Source organism: Drosophila simulans, chromosome 3L, assembly GCF_016746395.2.
Source record: "Drosophila simulans strain w501 chromosome 3L, Prin_Dsim_3.1, whole genome shotgun sequence".
Taxonomy (NCBI): domain Eukaryota; kingdom Metazoa; phylum Arthropoda; class Insecta; order Diptera; family Drosophilidae; genus Drosophila; species Drosophila simulans.
In genome coordinates this window covers 8,621,113-8,645,403 of record NC_052522.2, presented here as the reverse complement: position 1 = coordinate 8,645,403, position 24,291 = coordinate 8,621,113, and the positions used below count along the sequence as shown (strand labels likewise).

The 24,291-nt window shown below is 44.7% G+C and overlaps 12 protein-coding genes across 19 annotated transcripts in view; 5 read left to right on the top strand and 7 right to left on the bottom strand.

The window, feature by feature from the left end:
- Window positions 1-392: 392 nt before the first annotated feature.
- On the bottom strand, window positions 393-1,300 carry LOC6737346. The gene is made up of 2 exons (XM_002084148.3): window positions 751-1,300; window positions 393-673 (listed from the first exon to the last, which is right to left on the bottom strand). Exons 1-2 carry the CDS (start codon window positions 1,272-1,274, stop codon window positions 508-510), a joined length of 690 nt encoding a protein of 229 aa, XP_002084184.1. The 5' UTR covers window positions 1,275-1,300; the 3' UTR covers window positions 393-507.
- LOC27209018 (uncharacterized protein K04H4.2) lies at window positions 1,187-2,190 on the bottom strand. 2 transcript variants are annotated; one of them, XM_044922930.1, is made up of 2 exons: window positions 1,791-2,190; window positions 1,187-1,707 (listed from the first exon to the last, which is right to left on the bottom strand). In XM_044922930.1, exons 1-2 carry the CDS (start codon window positions 2,141-2,143, stop codon window positions 1,614-1,616), a joined length of 447 nt encoding a protein of 148 aa, XP_044778865.1. In that variant the 5' UTR covers window positions 2,144-2,190; the 3' UTR covers window positions 1,187-1,613. The 2 variants fall into 2 exon arrangements, with proteins under 2 accessions (XP_044778865.1, XP_016031073.1); XM_016184542.3 differs by having other exon boundaries at window positions 1,187-1,737; window positions 1,791-2,179.
- An 87-nt stretch (window positions 2,191-2,277) lies between these two features.
- On the bottom strand, window positions 2,278-3,157 carry LOC6737345. The gene is made up of 2 exons (XM_016171156.3): window positions 2,603-3,157; window positions 2,278-2,540 (listed from the first exon to the last, which is right to left on the bottom strand). The coding sequence occupies exons 1-2, from the start codon at window positions 3,145-3,147 to the stop codon at window positions 2,384-2,386; spliced, it is 702 nt and encodes a 233-aa protein (XP_016031072.1). The 5' UTR covers window positions 3,148-3,157; the 3' UTR covers window positions 2,278-2,383.
- Window positions 3,158-3,263: 106 nt separating this feature from the next.
- Window positions 3,264-4,053, bottom strand: LOC6737344. Its single transcript, XM_016171155.3, has 2 exons — window positions 3,540-4,053; window positions 3,264-3,475 (listed from the first exon to the last, which is right to left on the bottom strand). The coding sequence occupies exons 1-2, from the start codon at window positions 4,040-4,042 to the stop codon at window positions 3,349-3,351; spliced, it is 630 nt and encodes a 209-aa protein (XP_016031071.2). The 5' UTR covers window positions 4,043-4,053; the 3' UTR covers window positions 3,264-3,348.
- Window positions 4,054-4,434: 381 nt separating this feature from the next.
- Window positions 4,435-5,931, top strand: LOC6737343 (mucin-5AC). The gene is made up of 2 exons (XM_002084145.4): window positions 4,435-4,905; window positions 5,310-5,931. The coding sequence occupies exons 1-2, from the start codon at window positions 4,465-4,467 to the stop codon at window positions 5,895-5,897; spliced, it is 1,029 nt and encodes a 342-aa protein (XP_002084181.1). The 5' UTR covers window positions 4,435-4,464; the 3' UTR covers window positions 5,898-5,931.
- Window positions 5,910-7,020, bottom strand: LOC27208888. The gene is made up of 4 exons (XM_016184434.2): window positions 6,902-7,020; window positions 6,738-6,843; window positions 6,146-6,680; window positions 5,910-6,079 (listed from the first exon to the last, which is right to left on the bottom strand). The coding sequence occupies exons 1-4, from the start codon at window positions 6,941-6,943 to the stop codon at window positions 5,953-5,955; spliced, it is 810 nt and encodes a 269-aa protein (XP_016031070.1). The 5' UTR covers window positions 6,944-7,020; the 3' UTR covers window positions 5,910-5,952.
- A 447-nt stretch (window positions 7,021-7,467) lies between these two features.
- LOC6737342 lies at window positions 7,468-8,065 on the top strand. The gene is made up of 2 exons (XM_002084144.4): window positions 7,468-7,556; window positions 7,613-8,065. The coding sequence occupies exons 1-2, from the start codon at window positions 7,479-7,481 to the stop codon at window positions 8,063-8,065; spliced, it is 531 nt and encodes a 176-aa protein (XP_002084180.2). The 5' UTR covers window positions 7,468-7,478.
- Window positions 8,066-8,127: 62 nt separating this feature from the next.
- On the bottom strand, window positions 8,128-9,268 carry LOC6737341 (cell wall integrity and stress response component 4). The gene is made up of 3 exons (XM_016171154.3): window positions 9,101-9,268; window positions 8,418-9,048; window positions 8,128-8,353 (listed from the first exon to the last, which is right to left on the bottom strand). The coding sequence occupies exons 1-3, from the start codon at window positions 9,228-9,230 to the stop codon at window positions 8,212-8,214; spliced, it is 903 nt and encodes a 300-aa protein (XP_016031069.1). The 5' UTR covers window positions 9,231-9,268; the 3' UTR covers window positions 8,128-8,211.
- Window positions 9,269-9,488: 220 nt separating this feature from the next.
- LOC6737340 lies at window positions 9,489-10,156 on the top strand. Its single transcript, XM_002084142.3, has 2 exons — window positions 9,489-9,590; window positions 9,648-10,156. The coding sequence occupies exons 1-2, from the start codon at window positions 9,561-9,563 to the stop codon at window positions 10,077-10,079; spliced, it is 462 nt and encodes a 153-aa protein (XP_002084178.1). The 5' UTR covers window positions 9,489-9,560; the 3' UTR covers window positions 10,080-10,156.
- A 1,022-nt stretch (window positions 10,157-11,178) lies between these two features.
- LOC6737339 lies at window positions 11,179-13,249 on the top strand. Its single transcript, XM_002084141.4, has 5 exons — window positions 11,179-11,414; window positions 11,498-11,650; window positions 11,704-11,967; window positions 12,161-12,682; window positions 12,765-13,249. Exons 1-5 carry the CDS (start codon window positions 11,267-11,269, stop codon window positions 12,881-12,883), a joined length of 1,206 nt encoding a protein of 401 aa, XP_002084177.1. The 5' UTR covers window positions 11,179-11,266; the 3' UTR covers window positions 12,884-13,249.
- Window positions 13,250-13,303: 54 nt separating this feature from the next.
- Window positions 13,304-24,291, bottom strand: part of LOC6737337 (FH1/FH2 domain-containing protein 3) — a 38,947-nt gene continuing 27,959 nt past the window's right edge. For 2 of the 7 annotated variants that reach the window (XR_001599789.3, XR_001599788.3), the window contains 16 exons: window positions 23,639-23,748; window positions 21,295-21,353; window positions 21,047-21,231; window positions 20,753-20,976; window positions 20,438-20,659; window positions 20,122-20,381; window positions 19,916-20,053; window positions 19,009-19,731; window positions 18,634-18,835; window positions 17,059-17,425; window positions 16,847-16,993; window positions 15,859-16,197; window positions 15,068-15,783; window positions 14,520-14,746; window positions 13,926-14,057; window positions 13,304-13,605 (listed from right to left, as the gene is read on the bottom strand). Coding sequence is in view for 5 of the 7 variants with exons in the window: in XM_016171152.3 (XP_016031067.1) it covers window positions 13,532-13,605; window positions 14,520-14,746; window positions 15,068-15,783; window positions 15,859-16,197; window positions 16,847-16,993; window positions 17,059-17,425; window positions 18,634-18,835; window positions 19,009-19,731; window positions 19,916-20,053; window positions 20,122-20,381; window positions 20,438-20,659; window positions 20,753-20,976; window positions 21,047-21,231; window positions 21,295-21,353; window positions 23,639-23,748 (3,993 nt within the window). In the remaining 2 variants the exon portion in view is untranslated. Of the gene's footprint in view, window positions 13,606-13,925; window positions 14,058-14,078; window positions 14,410-14,519; window positions 14,747-15,067; window positions 15,784-15,858; window positions 16,200-16,845; window positions 16,994-17,058; window positions 17,426-18,633; window positions 18,836-19,008; window positions 19,732-19,915; window positions 20,054-20,121; window positions 20,382-20,437; window positions 20,660-20,752; window positions 20,977-21,046; window positions 21,232-21,294; window positions 21,354-23,638; window positions 23,749-24,291 lie in introns of those variants that run through there. The other 5 variants (XM_016171152.3, XM_002084139.4, XM_039294362.2 and 2 more) reach the window with 4 other exon arrangements.
- Window positions 17,738-18,225, top strand: LOC6737338 (acyl-CoA-binding protein). The gene is made up of 2 exons (XM_002084140.4): window positions 17,738-17,865; window positions 17,927-18,225. Exons 1-2 carry the CDS (start codon window positions 17,857-17,859, stop codon window positions 18,164-18,166), a joined length of 249 nt encoding a protein of 82 aa, XP_002084176.1. The 5' UTR covers window positions 17,738-17,856; the 3' UTR covers window positions 18,167-18,225.

The following is a 24,291-nucleotide window of genomic DNA, read 5'->3' as shown; positions in this document are numbered from 1 at the left end:
TCCAAGGTGCAAGTGCCAACGTGGCGTATACGTCATAAAGGGCATAGACCACAATTTGGCCTGCATGTGCCAGTGGCAGTGGATTGAATGTGAAGCATCTGTTGGGAGAAATACTCGCGCAAATTGAATGGCAGGAAAAATCGATTTAAGTTGCACTTTGTTCATTAAGCCACGTTCTGTTGATGAACTGCAAATGTAATGGGAATTTGGGAGGAATTTGTCGGCGTTTCTGAATTTCGATTTCATTAAATCACCAGTTTTGGCTTGGTGAACAATACTATTTCTCTTTCTCTCTCATAGTGCATATATACATTTATACATACAAGACAATAAGATACATTTTTACCACACATGGAAGTGCCTTTAAAGTTTAAACCCAACAAGCTTATTAATTAAGGTCTGTTGGCAGCACAACATTTGCTTTTCAAATGCACTACCTTTATTTGATTAAGATACCCTGTGATAATTACCACAATAAAGATACCACAGTCCCTTAGAATCTTAACTCTACGGCAATAATCGGGAGTTGAGAGTCAAACAAGACACAGTATCCGAGCATCTGGCCTGCGTTTGGGTGGTGCAAAGTTTGGAGGTACTGTCGAAGTAGGTGAGTCCTGGACAGGTGTACACATTTCCATAGAAAATACCAGCAGCGGTGTAACAGTTCACATATCTGGAGGAATGGCAATCGATTAGTATTGGAAATTAAACTAGCCAATTTGCACATTCATTAAATTCATTAAAACTCACTGCCTGCAGGTGGTTGAAGTAATTCTGCCATAAGGATATTTTCCGGCTGTTTGAATGGTTTGACAATACTCGGTGGCATTTTTGATGGCCGTGGTATCGCAGTCTGGCGTACCCGATTTAGAACAGGTTACTGCGTATGTGGCAGGACTGCCACAGATATTGGGGTTGCCCACGTTGCATACATTATTAGTGCCACAGCTTCCGCCAATCGATGAACTGGGTGTAGAAGTACCTAGGCACAGCGCAAAGGTATTCCGACTGGTGCAAGCAAAACGATTATCCGAGCTGCACTTATTGCATCCTGTACAACCTGCCGAAGATGCCACGGAGCTGCAAATGGGCGTGCTCTCCGTGCAGTAGTATCCGGTGGGGCAGGTGTAGAGGGTACCGATGGGTTCGCTGGCGGATGAGCAGAACTGGAACTCAGTTTCCGATATGCAGGACACGCCATTAGCGTTGCAGGTATTGCAGGCTGCTCGGCAGCCAAGGATACAAAATCCCAGAACGATCAGTAGTCGCAGCATCTTAGAATAAAACTGAGGAAGTGGAAGACCTGCAAACCAATTTATCTAGTGGGACTTATCTTATCCCAGTGCAGTTTGCTAATCTTCGTTTATATATCTGTTTTAATTGTGATGCATGCATTTTATTCACGTGACTTAAAAACAAATTATATAAAGAAAATACAAGTTAACATATAACAATATCGAAATGTTTCAAGAAATATTCTTATATATTTTGCTATGTTTTCAATTTCTCAAAGAAGGTCACGTTTTTCTTAGTTTATTTGATTAGATTATTAATTAATGGTGCTCATTATCTTTGTAATAAAACTCTAACCTTTGCATTGAAACTTATTTACCTCAACGTGCCTGAACATCCGTTTGGATGGTGCACATTTCGGTGGTGCTGTCAAAGATTGTGGATCCTGGACAGGAGTACACATTTCCATAAAAACTGACACCGGAAAAATAGCAGAAGACGTATCTGAAATAGCTAAAATATCAAGCAAAAGGTGTATTAATATTAGTTCCACTTACTGCTTGATGGATACAGAAGAATCCTGAACATGGGGAAATCGTCCAGACCGTCTTAAGGTACGACAATATTCCGTAATACTTGTCCTTGTGGCTAATTGATTATCGGAAGTGCATTCATTGCAACCATTGCATGCAGCCAGAGATGCATTTTTGCTACAGACAATGGATTCGCCGGTGCAGTAGTGATTTTTAGGGCAGGAGTACACTTTTCCGCGGGGCATGGATGCAGAGGAGCAGAACTGAAACTCTGTTTGTGAGAGACAGGACACTCTAGACTTCGTGGAACACGACGAATTGCAGAGAACCTGACAGCCGAGGACTCCTATGGCCAGAAAGACCAGTAAGCGCAGCATTTTTGAATGACACTGAGTTAACAGCGTTTAAGCAAACGAACTTGTTGAATTGCAATCTAATCTTGTCTAAGGGCTGTATCTATATTTATGTTTGTTTTGTAAACAAAATAAGAGAACACGCCTTAGTTGGGTGTTGCGACTATAAGAAATTATTTATTTATTATTAGAAGCAATTGTTATCAACACTCCCCCAAACTATTTAGACTATATAGTTACTATGATTGTGTATTTTATGAACTTTTATAAGTTGGTAAGTGTCAAGCTAGTTATTCCACTAGTGCACCTGGCTGGCACTTCGGTGCCACAATACCTCGATGTGCTATTGAAGTACGTTTGTCCAGGACAATAATAGAGGCCTCCTGCCCAGTTAGTTGCATTGAGAAAACAATATATGTACCTTATTATGAAATAAGCGGTTTAATTTTATATATACGAGATAATCGAACTCCTAATACTTACTGTCTGCAGGTTGTGTTGAGATCAATGCCATAGGGAAATCTTCCGTGCTGCTGGACGACGGAACAATAGGTGGTGGGTGTTGTTGCCGAGACATCCAGACCAGTACCACTACCGTCACCTGGACAAGTGGCCTGTGATCCTGCCGCTGGACTACCACAAATATACGGATTATTGAAATCACAGACATAACTTGAGCCACAACTTCCGACGATCTGGGAAGGAGTCGATGTTCCCAGGCACAGGGCAAATGTCCTTGCGGTGAGGCAGGCAAAAGTGTTGCCACTATCGCAGGTGCCACAACCTATACAGGATCTTTGGGCCACGTCTGTATTGCACGTTACGTCATTTGCGGTGCAATAAGAACCCGTGGGACACGTGTAAACGGGACCAGCAGGTAATGCGCTGCCCGAGCAGAATTGATACGAGGTGTTCGATATACAGGCCACATTGCTCACGGAGGCACACACATTGCAATCCCCACGGATACCGAGAATACGGATCACCACGAAAACTCCGAGTGCCAGCAAGATCAAACAGCGCAGCATCTTTACAAGAAACTAGCGATATTGGTGTCAACCAGTTGGCTTTATGCTCTTGCAGTTATCTTATCACTCGGAGAAACTAGAACTCCCAACAAAGAGTTATTATGGCCAGATTGTTGACGAATTAATAAAGTCAATTTATCCAATGATAAAAAGCAGTTTACAAATATATATTTAAAACACGATTTCTTTTATAACAATGAACTAGGCACATGTTGCCGGTTTAGTTGCTACACAAGTAGAAGTGCTGGCACTGAAGAAGGGTTTACTTGAAGGACACTGCCAGGAATTTCCGGACCAGGTGGAACCCTTGCGGAAACAGTGCACATATCTAAAAACGAAATGTATTAAAAATGAAAATGCACTCATATTAACATAGGTTATAAGCAACTCACTTAAGGCAACTTAAATCATTGGGATAAGGAAAGCGACCCGTGGAGCTCTTTTGGATACACAAATCATCTATTAAGGCATAGTAGGAACACGAGGCACTTGTGCCGTTTGGTGAGGCCACACAAGGATTGCCAATTTGGGATAGACACACCTCTCCAGTCAAACAGGGATATTCGGTGCTTGCAATTTCATTCACAGCATTGCAAAGTGCAAAAGTTGTTGGACTAGTACAGGCGAATGGTATAATCCCGTCACACTTTCTGCACTCATTGCAGGATGCAACAGCCTCGTTGGAAGTGCATTTCTCTGGCAATCCCGTACAAAATGTTTTATTCGGACATGTATACACGGTACCTGTAGGAATAGCGTTTGCCGAGCAGTTTTGGTACTGATTTTTGGACACGCAGGCTACATTGCTCTCAGAGGAACAGATATTGCACTCGGCCTGGCTAAATGTCACTAGATTGGCCAACAAAAATCCCAAAAAGAGCAGCTGCCGTTGCATTTTCAAGAGTAACTGCATGTATATCTAAACTGTACAAACTATATAGGTAACTTTCTTATCCAGAAAGCTATTTAAGATAAGAGTATTTGAGTAGTAAAAAAGCTAGTGATATCTATTTATCCTTGTCGCCTAACAGGTTTCATACATTTTCAGTTTTATAAATCGCAAATTACAATGTAAACATACAACAAAAAAAACCCCATAAAAATTTGCCATCGCCGAAAAGTATGCTACCATTTTAAGTCCGTCAAAGCAGCCAGAGCTTATCTAAATTGGAGCAGTAGCCAAGGTCCCGCCTGCCGAGGTCTTTGTGGATTAAGAGCAATCTGCATGCTCCAAAACAGCTGCCAAAAAAGCGCTCTATTTAAGCCATATGCCTGCCAGCCACAGACATCAGTCGGAAAAAACAATTGCAACCCGAAATGTCGTCTAACCGTGTTTGCTTGCCACTTGGCCTGCCGCTCGTGCTTTTCCTGCTCGGTTGCCTTGTGTCCTCGACTCGTGGCACCTGCAACGTCTGCAACGCCGTCAACAATCTGACCTGCTACTCCTCGACCCAGATGCAGCCCTGCCAGGTGGACGTCCTGTCCACGGCCACGCCCACCGATTGCCCCAGCGGCTATGTCTGCGTCAGCGGCTCGAGCGGTGTGCTCTGCCAGCCGGAGGACTCGGCATCCGACAGTCAGGCGGACTGCCAGGAGTGCAACAGGTGCGATGAGACCCAGACGTTCGCCTGCACCGGAACCCAGAGCTTCGCCCTCTGCCTGGGCACAGATACCGTCCAGGATTCGGTGGGCACCTGTGCCTCCGGTTATGTGTGCAACATCAACGACACCCAGATATGCGGTCTGCCAGCGGGTGGGGTGAGTTTGTCTTTCTTCTTCTGGGTGGAAATGGGATGATTGCCAAAGAACAGGTTCTCCTCCAGGATGCTGAGCTGAATCTGAAAGGAAATTAAACTTTCAAGAAGCACTATTCATTAGGATGTGATACCAAGTGACTGGAGAAAATAAGCTCTTTGTATGCAATTTGTAGTGTTTCGTTAAAGCTTGAATTATTATAATTGATTTTGAGAAAACCAAGCGGTTTCGAGGAACGAACTAGACTTATTTCTGAGAAAATTTACCATTTGTGTCTTTCCTATAATGACTCTCGTTTAAAAACCTTTATCAAAATGTGCAGTCAAGGAAAACGCTATTGATTCCGTGACAGAATATATTCCTTTCTTCTGTCCCACAATAAATAATATATTTGCATAACTCTGCAGGTGATGCCGACCTGTTCGTATACCGATGACTCAACCACAACCACGGTGAGCAGCACCACTAGCTCCACCACAGCGGCACCACCGTCCACCAGCTCGGCATCCACTTACTGTGCGGCGGTTCAGTCGCAGGGAAAATACGCGGTCGGATATAACGCGTATACGACCTGTCGCCAGTATATCTACTGCACTCTGGTTGGCGGAAGTTGGATTGGCCAGACCTACACTTGTCCGGGATCCATGTACTTCGACAGTGCCTCCAAGATGTGTGTATCTACCATGCCATCCACCTGTTCCACCACTGCAACCACGACTTCCACGACGACTGCGGCACCCACGACCAGTAATCCGGAGGCATATTGCCAGGCGATGCAGTCGGCGGGCTACTACCCGGTGGGTACGGATGCCAGCACCACGTGTCATCAGTACATCGACTGTTTTCTGAACGGAGGCACTTGGGGTGGCAATATGTATACATGTCCCGGTAGCCTCTACTACAACAGTGCCAGCAGAACCTGTGTCTCCACCTTACCGTCTACATGCTCCACCACAGTGGCCAGTTTGACCCTCAATGGAGTGGTTTTAGATTAAAAGAGGAATCTCTATGTAAAGAGTATTTGACGGTTTATTTATAATGAGCGGAACATTAAAGACAGTAGCCGGGATTTACGTAGACGCAACTCTGAGTTTGAGCAACAAACCAGGAATCCGTGGGACAGTTGTATTCCGCAGATTTGATAAGAACATTCTTTTGAAAGTAGCAACTAATGTAGCTGTAAAGATAAGTGGTTGAATAAAATGAGTGATGTGGAAAATTTTACGCATAATTGTGTACGCACCGCTGGCAATAGGGATCCGCAGGGATGACGGTAAAAAGACCAGTGGCATTCTTTTGGGCGCACATCTGGGCAGGAGTTAGAGGCGTTTCTGTAGTGGGCGTCTCGGTGGTTACAGTCGAATCGGTGCTGCTTTCAGTGGAGCTCTCAGTGCTACTTTCAGTGGTACCGCCAGTAGTTTCGGTGGTCACGGGCGCTGCAGTGGTGGTGTCCACCAGTTCGTCATTTATGTCACAGGTCAGCGTTTGACCCTCGACCTCAGGCACACAAATCGCAGTGCTGCTGGCATCACAAACCGTACCCGTGGGGCAGTAACCGAATTTTCCAGTGGGTCTAGTGGCTCCATAGCACATCTGAAAGATTCCACGACTCTGGCAGGCGAATAGATAATTCCGATTGGCATTGCATTGGCCACATTGAGAGGTATCCCCGCAACTTGGAGGCCGCTGGCTGCTCTTTTGAACACAAATCGCTGTGAGATTGGTGCAGTCGAATCCATCCAGGCAATGGTATAGCTGATCCCGATGTGGAGTTCCATCTGAAAAATCACGATAGGTCAATAAAGCTTTTAAAATTGTCTTCTGAAATTTATTACCTCCAAAACACAAGTAAAAGGACGTGGAGTTTATGCAGGCCACTTGATTTGATTGACAGACATTGCAATCGGACAGCGTTTGTGCCACCATAAAAGCCAGAACCACCTGTGGAATATTTTTGCTCTTCACTTTTCCTCTTGGTATACCACAAAATCGTTATTACCATCACTAGTCCTTTTACTACATATTCCATCCTTTGGGACATTTTTGGACTTCCGAACTGCTACTGCTCACTGTCAAGGTTCTGTTGGTACTAACAGTTGGCTTATGATAGCTACATGTCTAGTCTACTATGTTTATCTACTCTTTACTTTTCTCTGCTAATTGTTTTATTTGACTTGGCTTTCCACATGATTGCTGTTTCGTGGTGTATCATCCTATGATGGGAATGTTTCCAGAGATTCTGATTGATATGTGGGTGCGGACATGGAGCATAAGTCGAGAACATCTTTAATTACCAGACATCAGATAGGTGGAACGGATTGCGCGAAGAAAGTTTTTAGTAAGTGATGCCAATCCTCAGGTTAATGACTGCTCATAGTATTTAATTGATAATTAAATATTAAGAACGAAAGGTTTCTGAACTCTAGTATACTGTTGCAACATTTGTTTGTTTCGCTAATATATGATGTCATTGAGTGCATTTTCCTGGTACTTTATAATTAGGGTCGTATATTAGGACGTAAGACCCCACTAAACAGATGCAATTGTTTGCACATTGTGCTTATTTAAAAAAGCGCATGATAGCCATTGCAGTTAGTCTTTATAAAATATTCAAAGCCTGTAAAATGCAGTACACTCAACTCCTGAGAGTTTTGGTAACTTGGCACAGAAATCCTTAAAAAATAATGTTCAATTAAAATGCTTTCTATAGTGCTCCATCGTGATCATATCCTATATGGCTGTCCTTGTTCTCGGGGACACGAAATGCAATGTGTGTCAGCCAAATAATGTCAAGTGCCTGAACGAGACCCACTTTAGTTTTTGCGCGGACGCCGTTCCGTCGGATCAGGTTATCCAGTGTCCCGACGGCCAGGTTTGCACCAGCCTCCTGAAGATCTGCTTTCCCAAGGGATCGACTGAAGCTTCCTGCACCCCAGATGCCGAAATATCCTGTCCTGCCTGCAGTGGATCAGGTCTATTCGTTTGCACCAGCCGCACCACCTTCCAAATGTGTGATGAAGGCAAGCTCATCGGCCAACCAACAAAGTGCAAGGATAACACTTTCTGCTCCATTAAGTCGAATAAATTTTGTGTGGATCGGTGTGAAATAACTAAATCTGAAAGTGGATTCGAGTGCGACAGAGAGTCCCCCTTGGATGTATAAATATAAATCACCAAAATACTAAATGCAGAAGGAAACTATTAACTATTTGCAGATAAGAAATATTTCTATTCATTAAAGTTCCGTTTTTAATTTCGTTTACTAAATAAAATGGCGTACTATTTATTAAGGTAACATATTATATCGATTTAGACTAAATTAGTGCATCCGGCATAAGATGGTTTCACAGTACCACAGCTGACGATATCAGCATCGAAATAGGGTCTCTGCACTTTGCAATTATAGAGCAATCCTGTCCAGCTTTCACTCCTGAGAACACAGTAGATGTAGCTAGAAAAATCCAGGAAAATTAATATTGAGTTCAGAATAAATAAAAATAGGATGTGGCAATTACCTAGTGCACACTGTGTCATTGGGTATGGGATAGCGACCCGTTGAGTTGATCTCTTGGCAATAGGTGTCTTCATTGAAGGCTGGAGTTGTTGCAGTACTTTGGGTAGTGCTTCCTGAATCAGTAACAGTCACGGTGCTGTCCGTTGGTATGTCCGACGAAGTTACGGAAGAAGATCCAGTGGAGGTATCCCCAGTTGATCCTGTCGATGAATCAGTGGTGACTGTGGATGGGTCTGTGGTAGTCTCAGTGGGTGTGACAGGGGTTGTGACAGTGGGAGTCACTGATGTAGTGGTGGTTTCCACATCGGGTTCCAAAACTCGATCACAAATATCTGAGTCGGAAGAGTCGCACCGGGAAACACAAGGACTTCCACTGACTGCATTTTTAACACTGCATACAAAATCTTCTGCACAGTCAAAACTATTGGCGGAAACAACATCACCGTTGCAAACAGCAAATGTGGTCCTTGAAGTACAGGCAAAAGTTGTGGATTCTGAGCAAACACCGCAATTGGAGACATCACCACAGCCGCGGTCTATATTCGTGTCGTTGGGCATACAAATAATCCCGTAGGTTGTGCAAATGGGTTTCGATGCGGGGCAGGTGTAGTTGATAGTCTGGTCCCGGACACCTAAAAGTAGGATCTATGAGGTGGAGGATCAGTGAAAGTTCTTAAAACATACCATCGTAGCACAACTGGAACTCCGATTCACCGATGCAACTGTGCGCATCCACACACTGGCCACATGCGGCACTGACAATCGTCGGTGCCACAAGAGCACTCAGTAGCACGGTCAACATGAACGCTTTCATTTCAAAATTACGATTAAATCTCTAAGGAGCAACTGGCTAGCTTTATAAACCCCGGGCTGGGCCATATCTCTGTGATGATCTCGGGGCCATAACATTTATCTTTCAATGCCGTGGAATGCCATAAAACTGCTCTTCCCAGTAGCGCAATCTTCGAGTAGCACGGGAGCGCTACGGGGCAAACAGTATCATATATTCTAAGATCTTTAGCATACCTAATCCACGGCATAAAACGCTGAAGCTATCTGCTGTTTTCTTGAGTCAGTTCATATAAAAGCCCAATAGCTGTCGGATATCACAGTTAGTCCGTTAGTCACAGTCAAAGTCAGCATAATGCAACAATCCCAAATCCTAAGAAATCTAGTAAGAGAATGTGCAATTCATTTTGGGAAAAGGTTTTAACAAATTTATAATTTTCAGTGCCTCATTGTGGTTGTAAGCTCGATGGCAGTTATGGTCCAAGGAGTGTGCAACAGTTGCCAAGCCAACAATGTGAAATGCCTGAATGAAACGCACTATAGCTTCTGCTCCGATAACGTGGCGCCCAATCAGGTCCTTCAGTGTCCAGATAACAAGGTCTGCACCGACCTGGCCATCATCTGCATGGACAGCAGTATAGTGGATAGCTCATGCTCAGGCGATGCCGATGGATCCTGCCCCACCTGCGATGGAAACAGCATGTTCGTCTGCACCAGTCGCACCACCTTCCAGATGTGCGATGGCACCAACCTAACTGGCCAGGTCACCAAGTGCAAGGACAACAAGATCTGCTCGATTAAATCGGGCAAATACTGCGTGGACCTCTGCGAAGTGGGTGATTCCGTCGAATGCGACAGGGAGAGTCCGCTATAGATCTTGTGAATTAATTTTTAATGCCTTCACTACCTCATGTCTAAACTGTTAAATAAACCACGATTTTTGTAACTTAAGTAATTTGTTTGTTTCAATGATAAAAGACTAAATTTGTAGATTATATTGATCATTAGGATTTTATTTGAATCTAACCTAGGGCATAATTGTTTAACAATTCCAAAATTTGGTAAATGTGTTAACAAATAGTAAAATTGTCTTATATGTAACAAAACTACGTATATCTGTACGAATCTGTTATTGTTATTTTTGTTCGACTAGAATCATGCGCAAAGCTTTACCTTTAATTGCGCTCTTCCATTAATTTTCTATCTGCCATTTTTGTTATATAACTAACCAAATTTATTGTTAGTAGACAAGTCAGCAGCCGAAAAAGAAATTCTTCAGAATTCCAGCAATAAAACACTTTTTATCACTGTTAAGCTAAAAGCTTATCGTTGTTTTGGTCATCTCATGTTGTCAGGGCCAAAAGCATCGCAAATTCTATTGCGAAGGTCAGTTCTTTCGCCATAAAAAAGTGAAAACAAATTTCGAGGTATCTCTGTTTACTTTAAGTATATTTTAATTAAATTAAGCAATTTAATTGACATTGACCCAATTGACAGAGTGCTGCGTAATCAAATTAGACATATGAAGCAATGACGTCAAAATGGTGCTAAGCTGTTACGTACCAAAACATTTTTTTTGATGACTGTGATGCCGTAAACAAATTGTTCGGCACTTTCATGCTCCGATATTTGGCCTACGGGTGGTGTTGCTCCACATTTAATGGGCGCCCAAAGGTGTGGAAAACAAATTCGCAACAGGAAACAAACAGTGAAAAGCGAGAGCACAGAGATGGGACCACCTCCCATCGAAGCCATTCAAACCATCCAAAAGCAGCCAAAACATCCGAAAGGCCCCCCGGCACTTCGTTGATTGTGGCGCATCTAATTGTTGTGACGGTTGCGTTTTGTTATTGTAATTAATATTTAGCTAAACTCAGCTGCGTTTGGGCTTACTAAAACTAAAAAGCGAAAAGCGTTGAACAAATTGCGGTCATTAAACTTTTTGCCGCGCCGAGTGAAATAAATTGTCGCCCCCGCGGTGGCTGCCTTTCATAACAAAGTCACAAATCAACGCGAGCGGATCTGCCCAACAACTAGCGATCTCCCAGTGGATTATTCACCATGTTGCATCTGCAACTGACTCTGCTCTCCTGCCTCGTGGTCCTGGCCAACTGTAAAATCCAGAAACAGACTCCGACAAACGGTTGGCGCGATATGCTTTTCGGCAGCAAGTGGCTAACTCCTGCACCACGTTGGCGCGAATCCAAATGTGGGTCTTAAAGCTGGCTAAGCCTAGCAGTTAGTGTTAACAAAAGAGAAAAATTGAATTGAATTCTGTGTAACATCCACTAGTTTTGCCCATTTTCGCCCTGGTGCCCATCGGTCCTGGCAGCTGTTCAGCGCCCTCGGGCGAACAGGGAAATTGCATTCCCAGCAAGGATTGTGTGCTGCGGAACGGCATCCCGGCCGGTCCTTGTGGCGGCGGCTATGGCGTCTGCTGCATCTGTGAGTTTCCCACCCATGTGCCAGCCATCGCCTATTCTAATCCCTTCGTTCAGTTCTTCAGACGTGCGGCGGTGTCATACGCGAGAATTCCACTTACTTTGTGAATCCCAATCACCCGGATGTCTACGACGGCACCGGAAGTTGTCAGGTAACCGTGCAAAAACTGCATCCGGACATCTGTCAGCTGCGCTTGGATCTGGATATGTTCTCGATAGCTCCGCCAGAGGCAGCCAATCATCTGTGCAACCAGGATCAGTTGCTCATATCGGGCGGCAGTCCCACGCCCACCATTTGTGGCAGTTCAACGGGAGATCACAGTGAGTGTTTGTCATGCTTTTACAACAACATAAATCCCAGAGATTAACCACCGCAAACTTTCATCATTTACCGCTTAAATATGCTGAATTAGATGGTAAACCATCTAAACGAGTGTTTATTCTAATGCGCACACACTTAGATTAGCCCTGTAAACAAAACCATCTTCTCAATGCCAACCTTCTGTTTTCGCAGTGTACATTGACGCGGGCCTTGGCCAGAGCAACCCGATTGTCTTGTCGGTGATCACCAGCGGAAGTTTTCCGCGTCTATGGCGCATCCGCGTCACCCAAATCCACTGTGGAAGCATCAGTCGAGCGGACCAAGGCTGTCTGCAGTACTACACGGCAATTAGTGGGCGTGTGCGCAGCTTTAATTACAACACGGTGGGTGGAAGACAACTGTCCAATCAGGACTACAGTATTTGCATCCGCAACGAGCGGAACTTTTGCGGCATTCAGTACAACGCATGTCCGGATCTGGAGAACAACAGATCCAGATCGTTCACACTCACTGGCAACTCCAACAATCCGGTGCCCACGATGGTGGGTGGTGGTGGTGGCATGCCACCCAACCTAAACGGCTGCACAAGCGATTGGCTACTGATTGGCTGCATTCGATCGGCGGACAGGATTCCTCCTCTGCCGGGATGCGAGGATCGCGTCTGTGGAGGCACTTTTAGTGCGGAAGCCGGAATGCTGGCCAAAACAGTGCAATGTACGTACAGACTTAGATCATCAAATCTAATCGTATCTTTAATAGATTTTGTATAATATATATTTTCAATGTATCCCCACAGCAAGTGTTCGTCCTTTCCGGCTTTATTTCCACACGGACGGAGTAGAAGCGCCCAATGATATAGACAACCGAGGATTTTGCCTTGATTATGTTCAGCAACCATGCACAAATGGTTTCTAGACAGCAGCCCACAAGTATGCAATACTCTTAACACGAAATCCACGAAATTCCACGCGACTAAAATCGCTGGGAAATTATGCTTGACGCTGCAAAAGTCGCAGGAAAAACGCACACATATTTCGTATGTAATAAATATGTTTTATTTATTGATTTTCGTAATTAAGTTAGACGTAACATTAAAATTTAAGTTAATTTAGAAAGCACAAATCGTGTCGTGTTTTGGTACAAATTTAGTGATGTCGTAGAGGATATCAAAATTTCATGTGATCCAAATTCTAACATTAAAATCGTTTTCAACTACTAATACAGGTTTATTGAATTACGTTTAATTAATAATACTTAGCAGAAGCAAAACAAAAATTATATAACAGAAAAACACGATGATAAACGCTTTTGTTTAAGGACATTTTCGTTGCAGCGTTGTTGTTGTTGGTGTTCATTGCTGCCGTGGCAAATAGAAAATAATAAAAACCAGTACTAACTATGCGCACGTTGTCGTATAAAAGGGTAATTTCTGGGTTCGCTTGCTCGCCTGAGATCGCCAATTTCAGTCTGTGCGCGTAGTGCCCGACTTGTGACGTCACTGGGGGATGGGATTATCTCGGATGTGATGCGGGTATCTACGATATACATATGTCTGTCCTAATCCTAATAGGTTTGTATCAAGGCAGCCACGTGCTGTTTCTCCTCCTCGGTAAGACCGTTTTTCAGCGTGCGACGTACTGCAAAATATATTAAATATTATAACAGAGACTTCAAAAGTATAGTATATATGTATTTAGTTAGGCATTGGCAGTCATGCAATGTTAGGTCTAAAGGGCATGCAGGTTAGTTGCCTGAATTTTTGAATATCCTTTGAATTGCATGCAAATCGAATGTATATATAAAACTTTCAAGGCTTTTAAGAGTAAGTTTTTCCATGCATAAAACCCGCATCTTTAACAAAAGCCAAAGGTTCCAAAATAAAGCCAAAGGTAATGGTTTTTAACAAACATATCATAAGGAAAAATGTGTAAAACTAAACACAATTCAATTCACTAACCAAAAAAGGTAAAACCTAAAAAACAGTTGGCTGTTCTTTTGGCAACGGTTACGGATTCGGTTAACAGTAACGGTTTCTACGGCGATGGTGCTCTTTCAACTGTGAATCCTTCGCGCGTGCGGCTGCGCTTCACTTCGATAGTCAATATATCAGATTTGTTGTTGGGTTTGGATTTATTTTATTTGATTTTTTATTGGTTTGTTGGATTGGTGCGTTAATGGTAAAAGAACGAAATGGAAATAAATTAAAACCCAATATAGGCAACAGATTCGTAAGCTAGGCAAAACTAGGGGGACAAAAGCTGCGTAATCGGGAAAATATTGTAAATAAGTGGGACAAACTGCAGGTACTTGTGTAAATTTGGAATTTTGTGTGGGAAATAAGTATTTGTATAACTATATATAGTAGTTTCTCTGTGGAATTCTTGATGGTGTACTGTGTTTCTGGTTGAAAGTATCCAGCTAGAGGTTATAGACATAGCGCGCTGTGTGCGATTCGAAAAGATATAGACCAACACCTTTTCATTAAAACGTATTCTCTCTATCGGAGTTTTGGACGTGGATCTCAATCGTATTACTTGTGCGGTCAACTTACATGATTTGCGATCCGCGTGGCGCGTCCGTTTCCGTTCCCTCGGCGTTGTCCGTGTTCCTGGAGCCTTGGTGGCGGTCTTGACCAGAGATTCCAGTATCTCATCGTCGCCATCGGTGAACTGCTCCTCGCTTTGGCGGGTAATTGGTGAGCGGAGTTGTTCCGCTCGTCGCCTCCGCCAGGTGAGTGTGCCATCGGCCTGGTCGGCACTCGATGTGTCCAGAAGTTTTCTGGAATATTCAATAAATTAGTATCATTTATTTATAATCAGCAAGTAACGAATATAAAGAAACTCGAAATGAAATACGTTTACGATTCAGGTTAAAGAACTATACCCCCTTTCACGCGATAAGGAAACTACAATCTCCTAGCTGTAAATCAAGTGTTCATCAGAAAATTCAGGTCATACTAGCAGAGATAAGATTTCCCCGTGGTTTGATTTATCATATCAAATATGTTTGAAACAACAAAGTAAATACTAAATGTCATGTTAATATTATTAAACGTCTTCCGATAAGAATTGGTTAATTAATTGAGACTTATGAACTCACTTCAACTCGTCATCGGCCACGTCATCTTTGGTCTTGAACTTGGCCATATCGATGATCAGCTTGCCACGGGTCTTGTTCCGCTCCCTGTGGTTGGCCTTCTTCTCCAGCTGCTGCTGCACCCGCTCCCGGGTGGTGCGGTATTCCAGGGCGAACTCAGAGAGTGTCCGGCAGAATTCGTTGGGACGCGATTCCGCCACACTGTGCTGCGGCATTCCCAGCCACAAAAGGAACTTCCGGTAGCGATTCATCACTCGTCGATGGACGATTTGCAGGATGATGATGCGCTCCGCACAATCGGCCAGGAAATCCACCAGCTTCTGCTTTAAAGGTGGCGGGCAGTCGTGTTTGGCAATTAGTTTCAGACGATCCCAGCATGCCTTGCACTCCGCCTCCAACTGATTGAGATTGTGCGCCAAGTCCGTGAAATCCGCCTTGGAGGCTCGGGTAATGGGTCCGATCTCGGAGTACAGATCACTGGTATCACTGCTCGACTCCATGACCATGTGGCAGAGGTGGTGCAGCAGCGAGTGTTTGTGCACCGTGTCCTTCACTTCCGGAACCTTTGCCAGATACTCGATCTGGAATCCCTTGACGGGAGCTCCATTCAAAAAGATGCCCACAGACAGCAGAGTAGATAGGATGCTGCGGAAGGTGCGATTCTGACGCAGGATCTCAATGCCTTGCTTGAGGTCCATCAGCGGTTCCGCAATCTCTTTCTGTAGTTTAAAAAGATAATGGCCATGTTAGAATCGACATTATAATGTTTTCTAATCTTTAGCGTTAAAACTTACCTCACTGTTGTCAAAGTCCAGACGGAAAGCCCACAATTTCAGGCGAGCTTCCAGCTCCGAAATGGAGGCCAGGGTCAACAGGAACTGCTCGGCGCTGCCCAGGGGCAACTCTGGGTTGGATAATTGGGCCTCCTGGATCTTGCCACGCTCCTCATCGGTGGGCAGCATATTGAGTAGCTTGTCGATTCCCTCCCGAGTGACCACAGTGGCATCCATCTTGAGGATGGCCGTCTTAATGGCCCTCGGAGGAGGCAGCTTGGTGATCGCAATATTGATGGCATTGGAGCGCTTGTGATCAAGCACGATGATCTCTTTGCTCTTGTTCAGCTCTTGTTGTTTCTGCAAGGTCAGCGGGATATGGTTAATACCTTTCGATCAGGCTGCGATCGGTCAGAGATAAGAACACAGTGGTGCAAAGAGAAAACGAGAGTGTAGGGTGCAAAGTGCGGAATTGGAGTGGAGTTTCTGTGCTGTTCTTTACTGTTAGCAACTAGATCGTTTCTTTAAGTGTACGTGGGTGTGATAGAGTGTATAAGAAAAGTAATATTAACCAACACCAAAACACAAAACATAATGGGCAATAGATCGTGAGTTATGGTGCGACATATGTTTGTAGAGAGATAGAGAGACAAAAAGACAAACAAATTTAATAACGTTTTGATTGGCACTCACCTCCTAGAGACATTGGAAAACATTTGAATATTTGAGAAATATTTGCATTTTGGTTTGAGTTTAGCACAACATTTATGTAGATTTATCCGCAAACAGACCGTTCGACATTTAGGTATTAAGAATTATACAATATATCCATAAATAGAAGGGGAAAGAAGAATACAAAAATCATTCGCATTTTGTTAACGCAACACACACTTAAAGAAGAGCCTATGACTAATTTAATCACAATTATCGTAGATCCATTGAATTTCGAGAACCTTTGACCAATTGGGTGTTATACGAGGAGAGGTGTTATTGGTTAGAGCATACGAACCTTGGTCATCAAGTCTTTGGCCCGGGACTCAAAGAGATGTTCGAGCTTCTGGGTGTCCACGTTGGCATCGGGCAGCTCATCCCAAATGGTCTTGCCCACCACCTGCGGTATCATGTCCTCGCGCACTTCCTTCCAGAAGAGCTTGACCTTAGGGTTTATCAAAGGCAACAAGTAAGTTACCATTTTTTCTATCAAACAATGATGAAACTCACCGTTTTCTTGTTCTTTTTGATGGTGTTATTACCATTGACCAGTTCCCCATTTATAGAACCATTCAACGAGTTAACACTGTTGGTTAGACTGCCGCCATATCCGTACATGGGTGGAGGTGCCAGGCTGGGAGGCATCATGGGCGGTGGCGCAATGGCACCACCCAGCGGGGGAGGCGGCGGGGGTATACCTGCACCCAAACTTCGAGGGGCCAGCACATCCTTCTCGTCATCATCCCTCAGATCCGTAAAGTCCATATCGCAAAGATTTAGGGGCCTTGTCATATTCCTAACCAGTTCCTCCCAGTGAAGTTCATTTTCCGACTTCTTGGGCTCAGACTTCTTTACATCCTGATCGACACTGGAAGATCTGTAAAGGAAAAAGTTTATGTCACCATAATTATAGCTTTTACCATGTAAATAGGGCTATAAATGATTAGTCTGATTAGTCTTATCTTCGATAGACTAACGCCTAGCAGACTTTGTATGTACATAAATGTGATAAGTAATCGAAAATCAGTCAACGAGGGGGCGAGGCAAACTACTTTCTAGGGATTCGAGAAAGCCGATGACGATGTGTGATCAGGCTGGGCAAAAACCTGAACTCTTACGAAACTGGTACATAAATCTAATCTATTAAATTTGCACAATGGACTCTCACATTATCGGCTTGCAGTGGTAACCGTTATCGATTTCTATATACAGATAAGCGTTGTTAACTAGAACCTCCGATTTTCGGGAGGTATAAAGACGGTGCACGGAGTGGGACAACTCACATTTGTCAAGCATAACTCAAGCAATATGGCCGATGTAAGTTGAGGATCGTAAAGATCGGGACACAGAATTCTCTAACCACATTTGCCATTCACAGTTCAACGCTATCCTCGAGAAGACCAAGGCCTTCAGCAAGAAGCCCCCAACGGAGGTGTACTTGGAGTTCTACGGCCTGTACAAGCAGTTCCAGGAGGGCGACATCAACATTGAGAAGCCCGCCGATGCCGAGGGTGCTGCTAAGTACGATGCCTGGCTGAGCCGCAAGGGACTGTCCGTCGATGACGCCAAGGCCGCCTACGTCGCTCTGTACGAGAAATACAACCCCATCTACGGATAAGCTACAGTTTATGGCCCACTCTGATACCAACCAATAAATCTTGACCATCTGTGAACTAAGTGATTGTCTATTTCGAGGGAGCTTCTACCAATTCTGTTTTATTGGTTTACAGATTATGAACCCAAGGTTCTAAAACACCTTATATCAGATAACCGGAAAGCACGACACCGCTTATCTTTAATGGCTTAGCCGGATTTCTTATCTTCAACTGGTGGCGCCATATATTCTCGTAAATCTTAGCTTGTAAAACATCTATCATTTTCTCTAATCTAAAGGGGTTAGTAGAGTGAAAATTTATTGAAAGTTAGTGGCAATCAATTGATTTTGATATGGAAGAGCTATAAAAAAGTTTCCCAAACTAAATTAATAGCTTGATTCCCAGAAAGACGGTAAACGACTAACACTAACTTCGAAAGTATAGTTCTAAACGTTAGTGGGTTTTCTCATAACACTTTTATTTTTCTTACCTGGATATCTCTCCCTTGCTCTTGCTCTTGGCCAGACCCTCTTTGGCTTTCGAAATCAGACCGGACATATCGCCGACGAGGGCGCGATTCGCGGAATCCTGAGTGGGACTCATTGGCAGGTTGCTCAGCTTCTGGGTGAGATCCTTGACCGTGTGGTCCCGCTTCAGCTGGAGGAGCAGCTGCTTGTCCTCGCTTTCCATATCTGTGATACATAACAATCGAAAGGTTAAGCCCATTCATCAAATCTTAGCCCTCAAAAGTATGCAGCGGCAGATGCGCAATGCAATGTGGATGTATTGGCGGCGCTCGCGAGTATGCAACACACAGGTGAGGGACAGGTGAATGGATGGAGTTAAGGTTTAGGTTGAGACCCACCTGAAGGATCCACAGGATGCGGCAGCAGCTCTGGGTTAGTACTGGTTAGGGTTCGAGCTGGCGGGCTGTTGTAGATGGGGGCGTGCCACCAACCAGGTGGCGGTGGTGGCGGCGGTGGCGGTGGAGGAGGCGGTGGTGCTGCCGCAGCGGGTTTCTTGGCCGGACTCAATGGCTCCGGTTCCGGCAGGACATCACACTTAACCGGGGTGGAACTGAGGGGAGCGGGCGTGAAATCAAACCCAGAGGCATTTAGCGTTTTCTTGGGACTCAAAAGGACCTCCGGCGTTGACTGAATGGGCTGATGGATCTGATGTTTCGGCGACTGACTGTAGTAGTTGTTCAGTCGGTTCGCTTCGTTCTCGTACTTCTTATAGGCACTATCGGTTTGCTGGATATTCTTCATAATACCATTGATCACAGTTGAATTGCGTTCCCGGAATAGGTTCTTCTTGGTCAGGAACTCGCTCTGATTGTTATTGCTCGCCTTGTCGAAGCTGTTGTTAATAATGGAGATGCTGTGGCTTCCCGTGAGCAGTTGCTTGCTAGGACTCATCACCAAGAGACTGTTGTTCGGCGTGTCATTGCAGCTAAGGTTGCTGATATTGTTGTTGCTAATGTTGGTGATGCCGCTGATGTTGTTGCACGGTGGCACCTCATGTTGCAAGGACTGAGGCGGACTGTCGCCGGTTTGAATGGTGGCGGGTATGGCGGTTACAATTTGGCCTGTTTTTGGCATGGTATGGTGTTTTTTGTTTGGTTGTGGTTAGCATGATCAGCGGGTGAACAGCGGGACAATAATACACACAGTGATTAGCGTTTCGGTGGGAGAGAGAATCACAAGTTAGTTAGTCGCTCAAGTCAAAAGCAGCTTGTGTAAACAAATTAGGATCTTAGATCAAGAACTTACCCAGTCCCTCCCGCTGCTCGAGAGCAGCGAAGATTCCATTGGCCGCCGCCTCCTGTTGCTCTTTCAGAAAACTCTTGTGCCGCTCCGCCCGCTCTCGTCTTCTTCGAAGTCCTGGAGTCACGCCTGCACCATCACGAGCTGGAAGGGATTAAATGTGGTTAGTTATGCTAAGCACTGGAAAGCCATTCTGCCATTTAGTCTCATACGTTTCTTCTCATTAAAGAGACCGCCGCTAAATTCTGTTGAGTTGGTGGAGCCAGAACTATCCTCATCCACCGTAGCTTGTGTAGGTGTCATCCGGAGGACAGTGGTGGGCAGGACCTTTGTAAGTGATGCGGGACTATTATCTGTGCTATGGCGACGCGACTTGCGTCTTTCAGTCGTATTGGTTCCCGGACGATAGCGTTGCGTTTTTCGCATTGAGTTCTGCGGCAAACGCTGTCCATCCGACTCACCATCCTCAAATCTAAATAATAAAATTGTTACATACTGTATATTAATAGAATTAAGTCTTTTACTCACTTGAGCACCGCCTCATACAGTTGCAACTGATCGAGCAGATCCAAATCAGTGCCCGGCTTGGACATATAACGCTGGATCACAGTCTCCATGCCCTGCTGCTCTAGAAGATCGCTTTCGTCGTAGAAGCTGTCCTGATCATTCAGACCCGCCAGGGTTTTGTTAATCAGCGAAGTGGCATAGATCACCAGCTCGGCATCAGCATTGTCATAGTCCTTAAGCAGTCTGAAAATGAGATAGATATATGTTAAACTTTTGCTCATCTCCAATCGGAGTATATATGTGAATCATCCAAAAAGTAGGCTCTGACTGACTTACCTCATTATATTTGACCACGGCAGTGTGCCCTGGGAAGCGTCCACTGCGTGAATGGCACTGACCAGCACATAGCAGTTGGACTCGGCGTACTCCACGAAGACCAGCAACAACTTGAGGGCGGTCTTCACCACGGATCGGTAATTGGAGGCAATCAGCGAGTAGAGCCACTGCATCGTCGGCTCATGCTTCATCACGCCGTTCATTCCGTCCACATAGAGCATGACCTGCCGCCGCGTCCAATGACATAATTAGCCAATGTTCCCATCGGTGGATTGCCAAGTATGATAGACTCACCTGACCGAGGGCCCGCAGAATGTAATTCTGATAGTTTTGATCCGCACAATTGCCCACGCGCACCAAGCAATTGAGGCCGCCGAGGGCCACGAAGGCGTGCACCAGATCCTTATCCTCCTGGAACACCTGCTTCAGCGAGAAGAGAGCACGCCGCAGGTCACTGCCCTGTGCGGAGAGCAGTTTCTCTGAAAGATCAAAGCCAGTTGGTTACACGGGGCGTATGGGCAATAAGCAATTGATTCACTTACCAATTATGGCATGCACGCGCACATTTAACTGCGTTCGCACCACCAGCGAATTCTTGCGGCTGTGGATTGCAAATAGATTTATTATATTAGTTTCAATTCCGACTTTAATAAATAAGTCTTAAGAATCTAATAATCTATGATACACCATCTATCTTTTCTCTCCATTCCAGAAAATTGATTGTTACAGAATAAAATGCAAGTTATGAACCACTTTTCACCATGTGAAGTGCCAAAACACAAAGATTAGGGCGCACAATGGGGAGCTAGCACCTCGAGCCCCGACTCCTGCCCATGGAGTCGAAACCCGGTTCATTGACCAGTTAAGAACATTGATTACCCGCTGGTGCCCACGACGTCTCACCCCGGTCCCAGCTGGTCATAATAAAAGTAATAACAAACGACGCAGATAATTGAAAATGGACTATGGGGAGGCAGGCCGGCAGTCCGACCGACCGACACCGGGCTCATATACTCGTACTTCTCATATAGAATGCCATATAGACAAAGGTGAGTATCTGAGTGTCTGAGCCGCTGGTGTCCAAGTGTCCAAGACACACCTGTGTGTTTGTTGGTAACGCGTCTCTCCCTTTCTGCAGATTGACGGGCACCTTCCGCGGAATTTTGATGCGAATTGAAGCGCATGATTTGCATGCGAGCTCGCGCTGCCATGACTAATGCGATAAGCATGATTAGTGGCCATCGGACTGAGCCAAGTTCCCATTCTGGCCATTCTGGCCATGGCTAGAAGGAAAGCACTCCACTGCCTGTGGCGCCACACCACTCGTAAATAGAGTGGGGACGAGTTTGCGCCGCAAAGTGGCGGCAATTTGCGCAGACGCGGCGACATTTACGTTATAATTTCAAAGACTGCAGATACGGCTTAGATGGCTACTCCGCCCCACTGATGACTGATGATGATCATGGATGCGGATGCGGTGCAGAAGTGAAAGTCAGAAATAGACCAGAAAACCATCCATTCCCGAGCCGCAGTCGAGGGTTAAGCAACTCCAGAACATTGACTGTGAACCTGGTACGGATATGACCATCTATGTTGCCAACATCTTTTTTAAGGCTAATGCTCTTGCTTTGACACTTGTGCCCCGCCGCGTACATCATTTTTCTTTGTGCCCCAAGTTTTGTGAGTTTTGTGGAGCTGCTCTAGCGCCTGCCTATGCCATGACATCACGATCCCCAGAGTGGCCGCGAAAAATAAAGAAAAGCCAAGAAGTGAATAAGGGAAACTCAGAATCGACTAAAAGATACCTCAAAAAGATTAATAATATAACAATTACCCATTGCCTACCAAGCTTCTATAATCTACAAAATAATATACCCAAACTGCATTTAGATCCTAATAACATCATTCGTTTGAGGGCTATTTAGATGTACTTGTGCATAAATAACATGCATGCCAGTTATGAGAAAAGAGCACAAAAATAAATATAACCACTGCAGAACTGCGACAACGACAACTCAAAAGTGACGTGGCGAGCGCTTTTGTATTTTTTATTCATTTTGTTTGTCTCTGGGCTTCTTTTTCTGCGGCTGTGCGCGGATTAAATGCAAATTAACTGCAGAGTGCGGCAAGGCAACAAGTTGCACGTAGCAATGTCGTGGCATGCAAATGTCTTCAAACAATCCACTGAGTGCCGGTCAGAGCGACAGAGTGGCAGAGTGGCAGGCAACTAAGCAGGTAACCAGCCAGGTAGGCAGATAGCCAACTCGGTTTCCTGTGTCACAGATAGCGACAGTTTTTTATGGCCCGGCCAAATAACTTTATTAGCGAGAGCGGAGATGGCGATTCCGATCGCTATTGCGGTCCAGGCGGTCCACATGGCGTATGTGTAATATGTTGCATTTCGGTGAAAGGCTGACAGTGCCACCCACGATCCGTTGCCCCAATAACCCAGAGGGGCAGACTTCGACTGGATCGAAGTTACCCAGAGTTGTTCGATTTAAGTCGGCCACTAGAGATCACAAGGAGCTCTAAATCCAACTTGATTACATTTAATAATATTTAGATTTTCTCTAATGTTAAATATATATCAGATTACATTCTTTTTGCCTTCGCTTAATATCTTTAGCAGCATCCCATTGTTCCCAAAAATAGCAAAAATGAGTTCAAGGTAAAATTCAGCAGCACTGCACCACCTAAAGTTGCAAAAGTGAAATCCCCTGACAAATGTTTGCGAGTGGGTGAAGTGCACCAGGTGTGCCCCTCATGTGGGCTGACAATTCTTTTCTGTCCAAGCTCATTAGCCGTCGCTTTGAGCCAAATGTTGGTGTGTGGGGGAAGGGGGATGGTACATTCCACCCAATATCGTTAGCATAGCACCACACTCACCTGACGTTGACTCCCTCGATTTCCTCGGCCTGCTCGGCCAGCGATGACTCCAGATCCAAGTAGGCTCCGTAGTCGCCATCCTTGTACACCTGAATGGCTGCATCGTCGATCTGCAAGGGGAATGGGACAAAAAGGAGAAGCTTAGTTTCGCCGGCAATTATAATTAAAGTCTGGCTAAAAGTAAATGGCAACTCCGATCTCGCCACTACCGCACTACGCAGTAAAAGTTGTTTATGGTCTCGGCTCAAGCCAAAGAGAAAGAAGCTGATGGAGATGGCGATGTGGTTTGAGTTTGGCTTTGGGCCTGAGCTGTGGTTGGAGATGGAGGTTGATGCGCTGCTGCAGCGTAGAACGTTTTGAGACACTCAGAGAAATCATAGTGCATATCTCATTTTTATTGAAAACAATTAGTTGATATTTCTTAAAGCTGTTATATAAATATATAACAACAGTTTTGTGTTATAAGCAGAACACACAGTTTGAATTAAAGCGGAAAGTAATATCTAAACTTTAAGCTTAGCAATCACATTCAATGTTTTAAGTATAAAACCTTGATAGGTATGTCTATTTCTCTCAGTGTACAATGACGGACGCTACATTGAAAGTCCGCAGACGATTTCGTTTAGGCGCACATTGAGGACGCCAGTTGATTG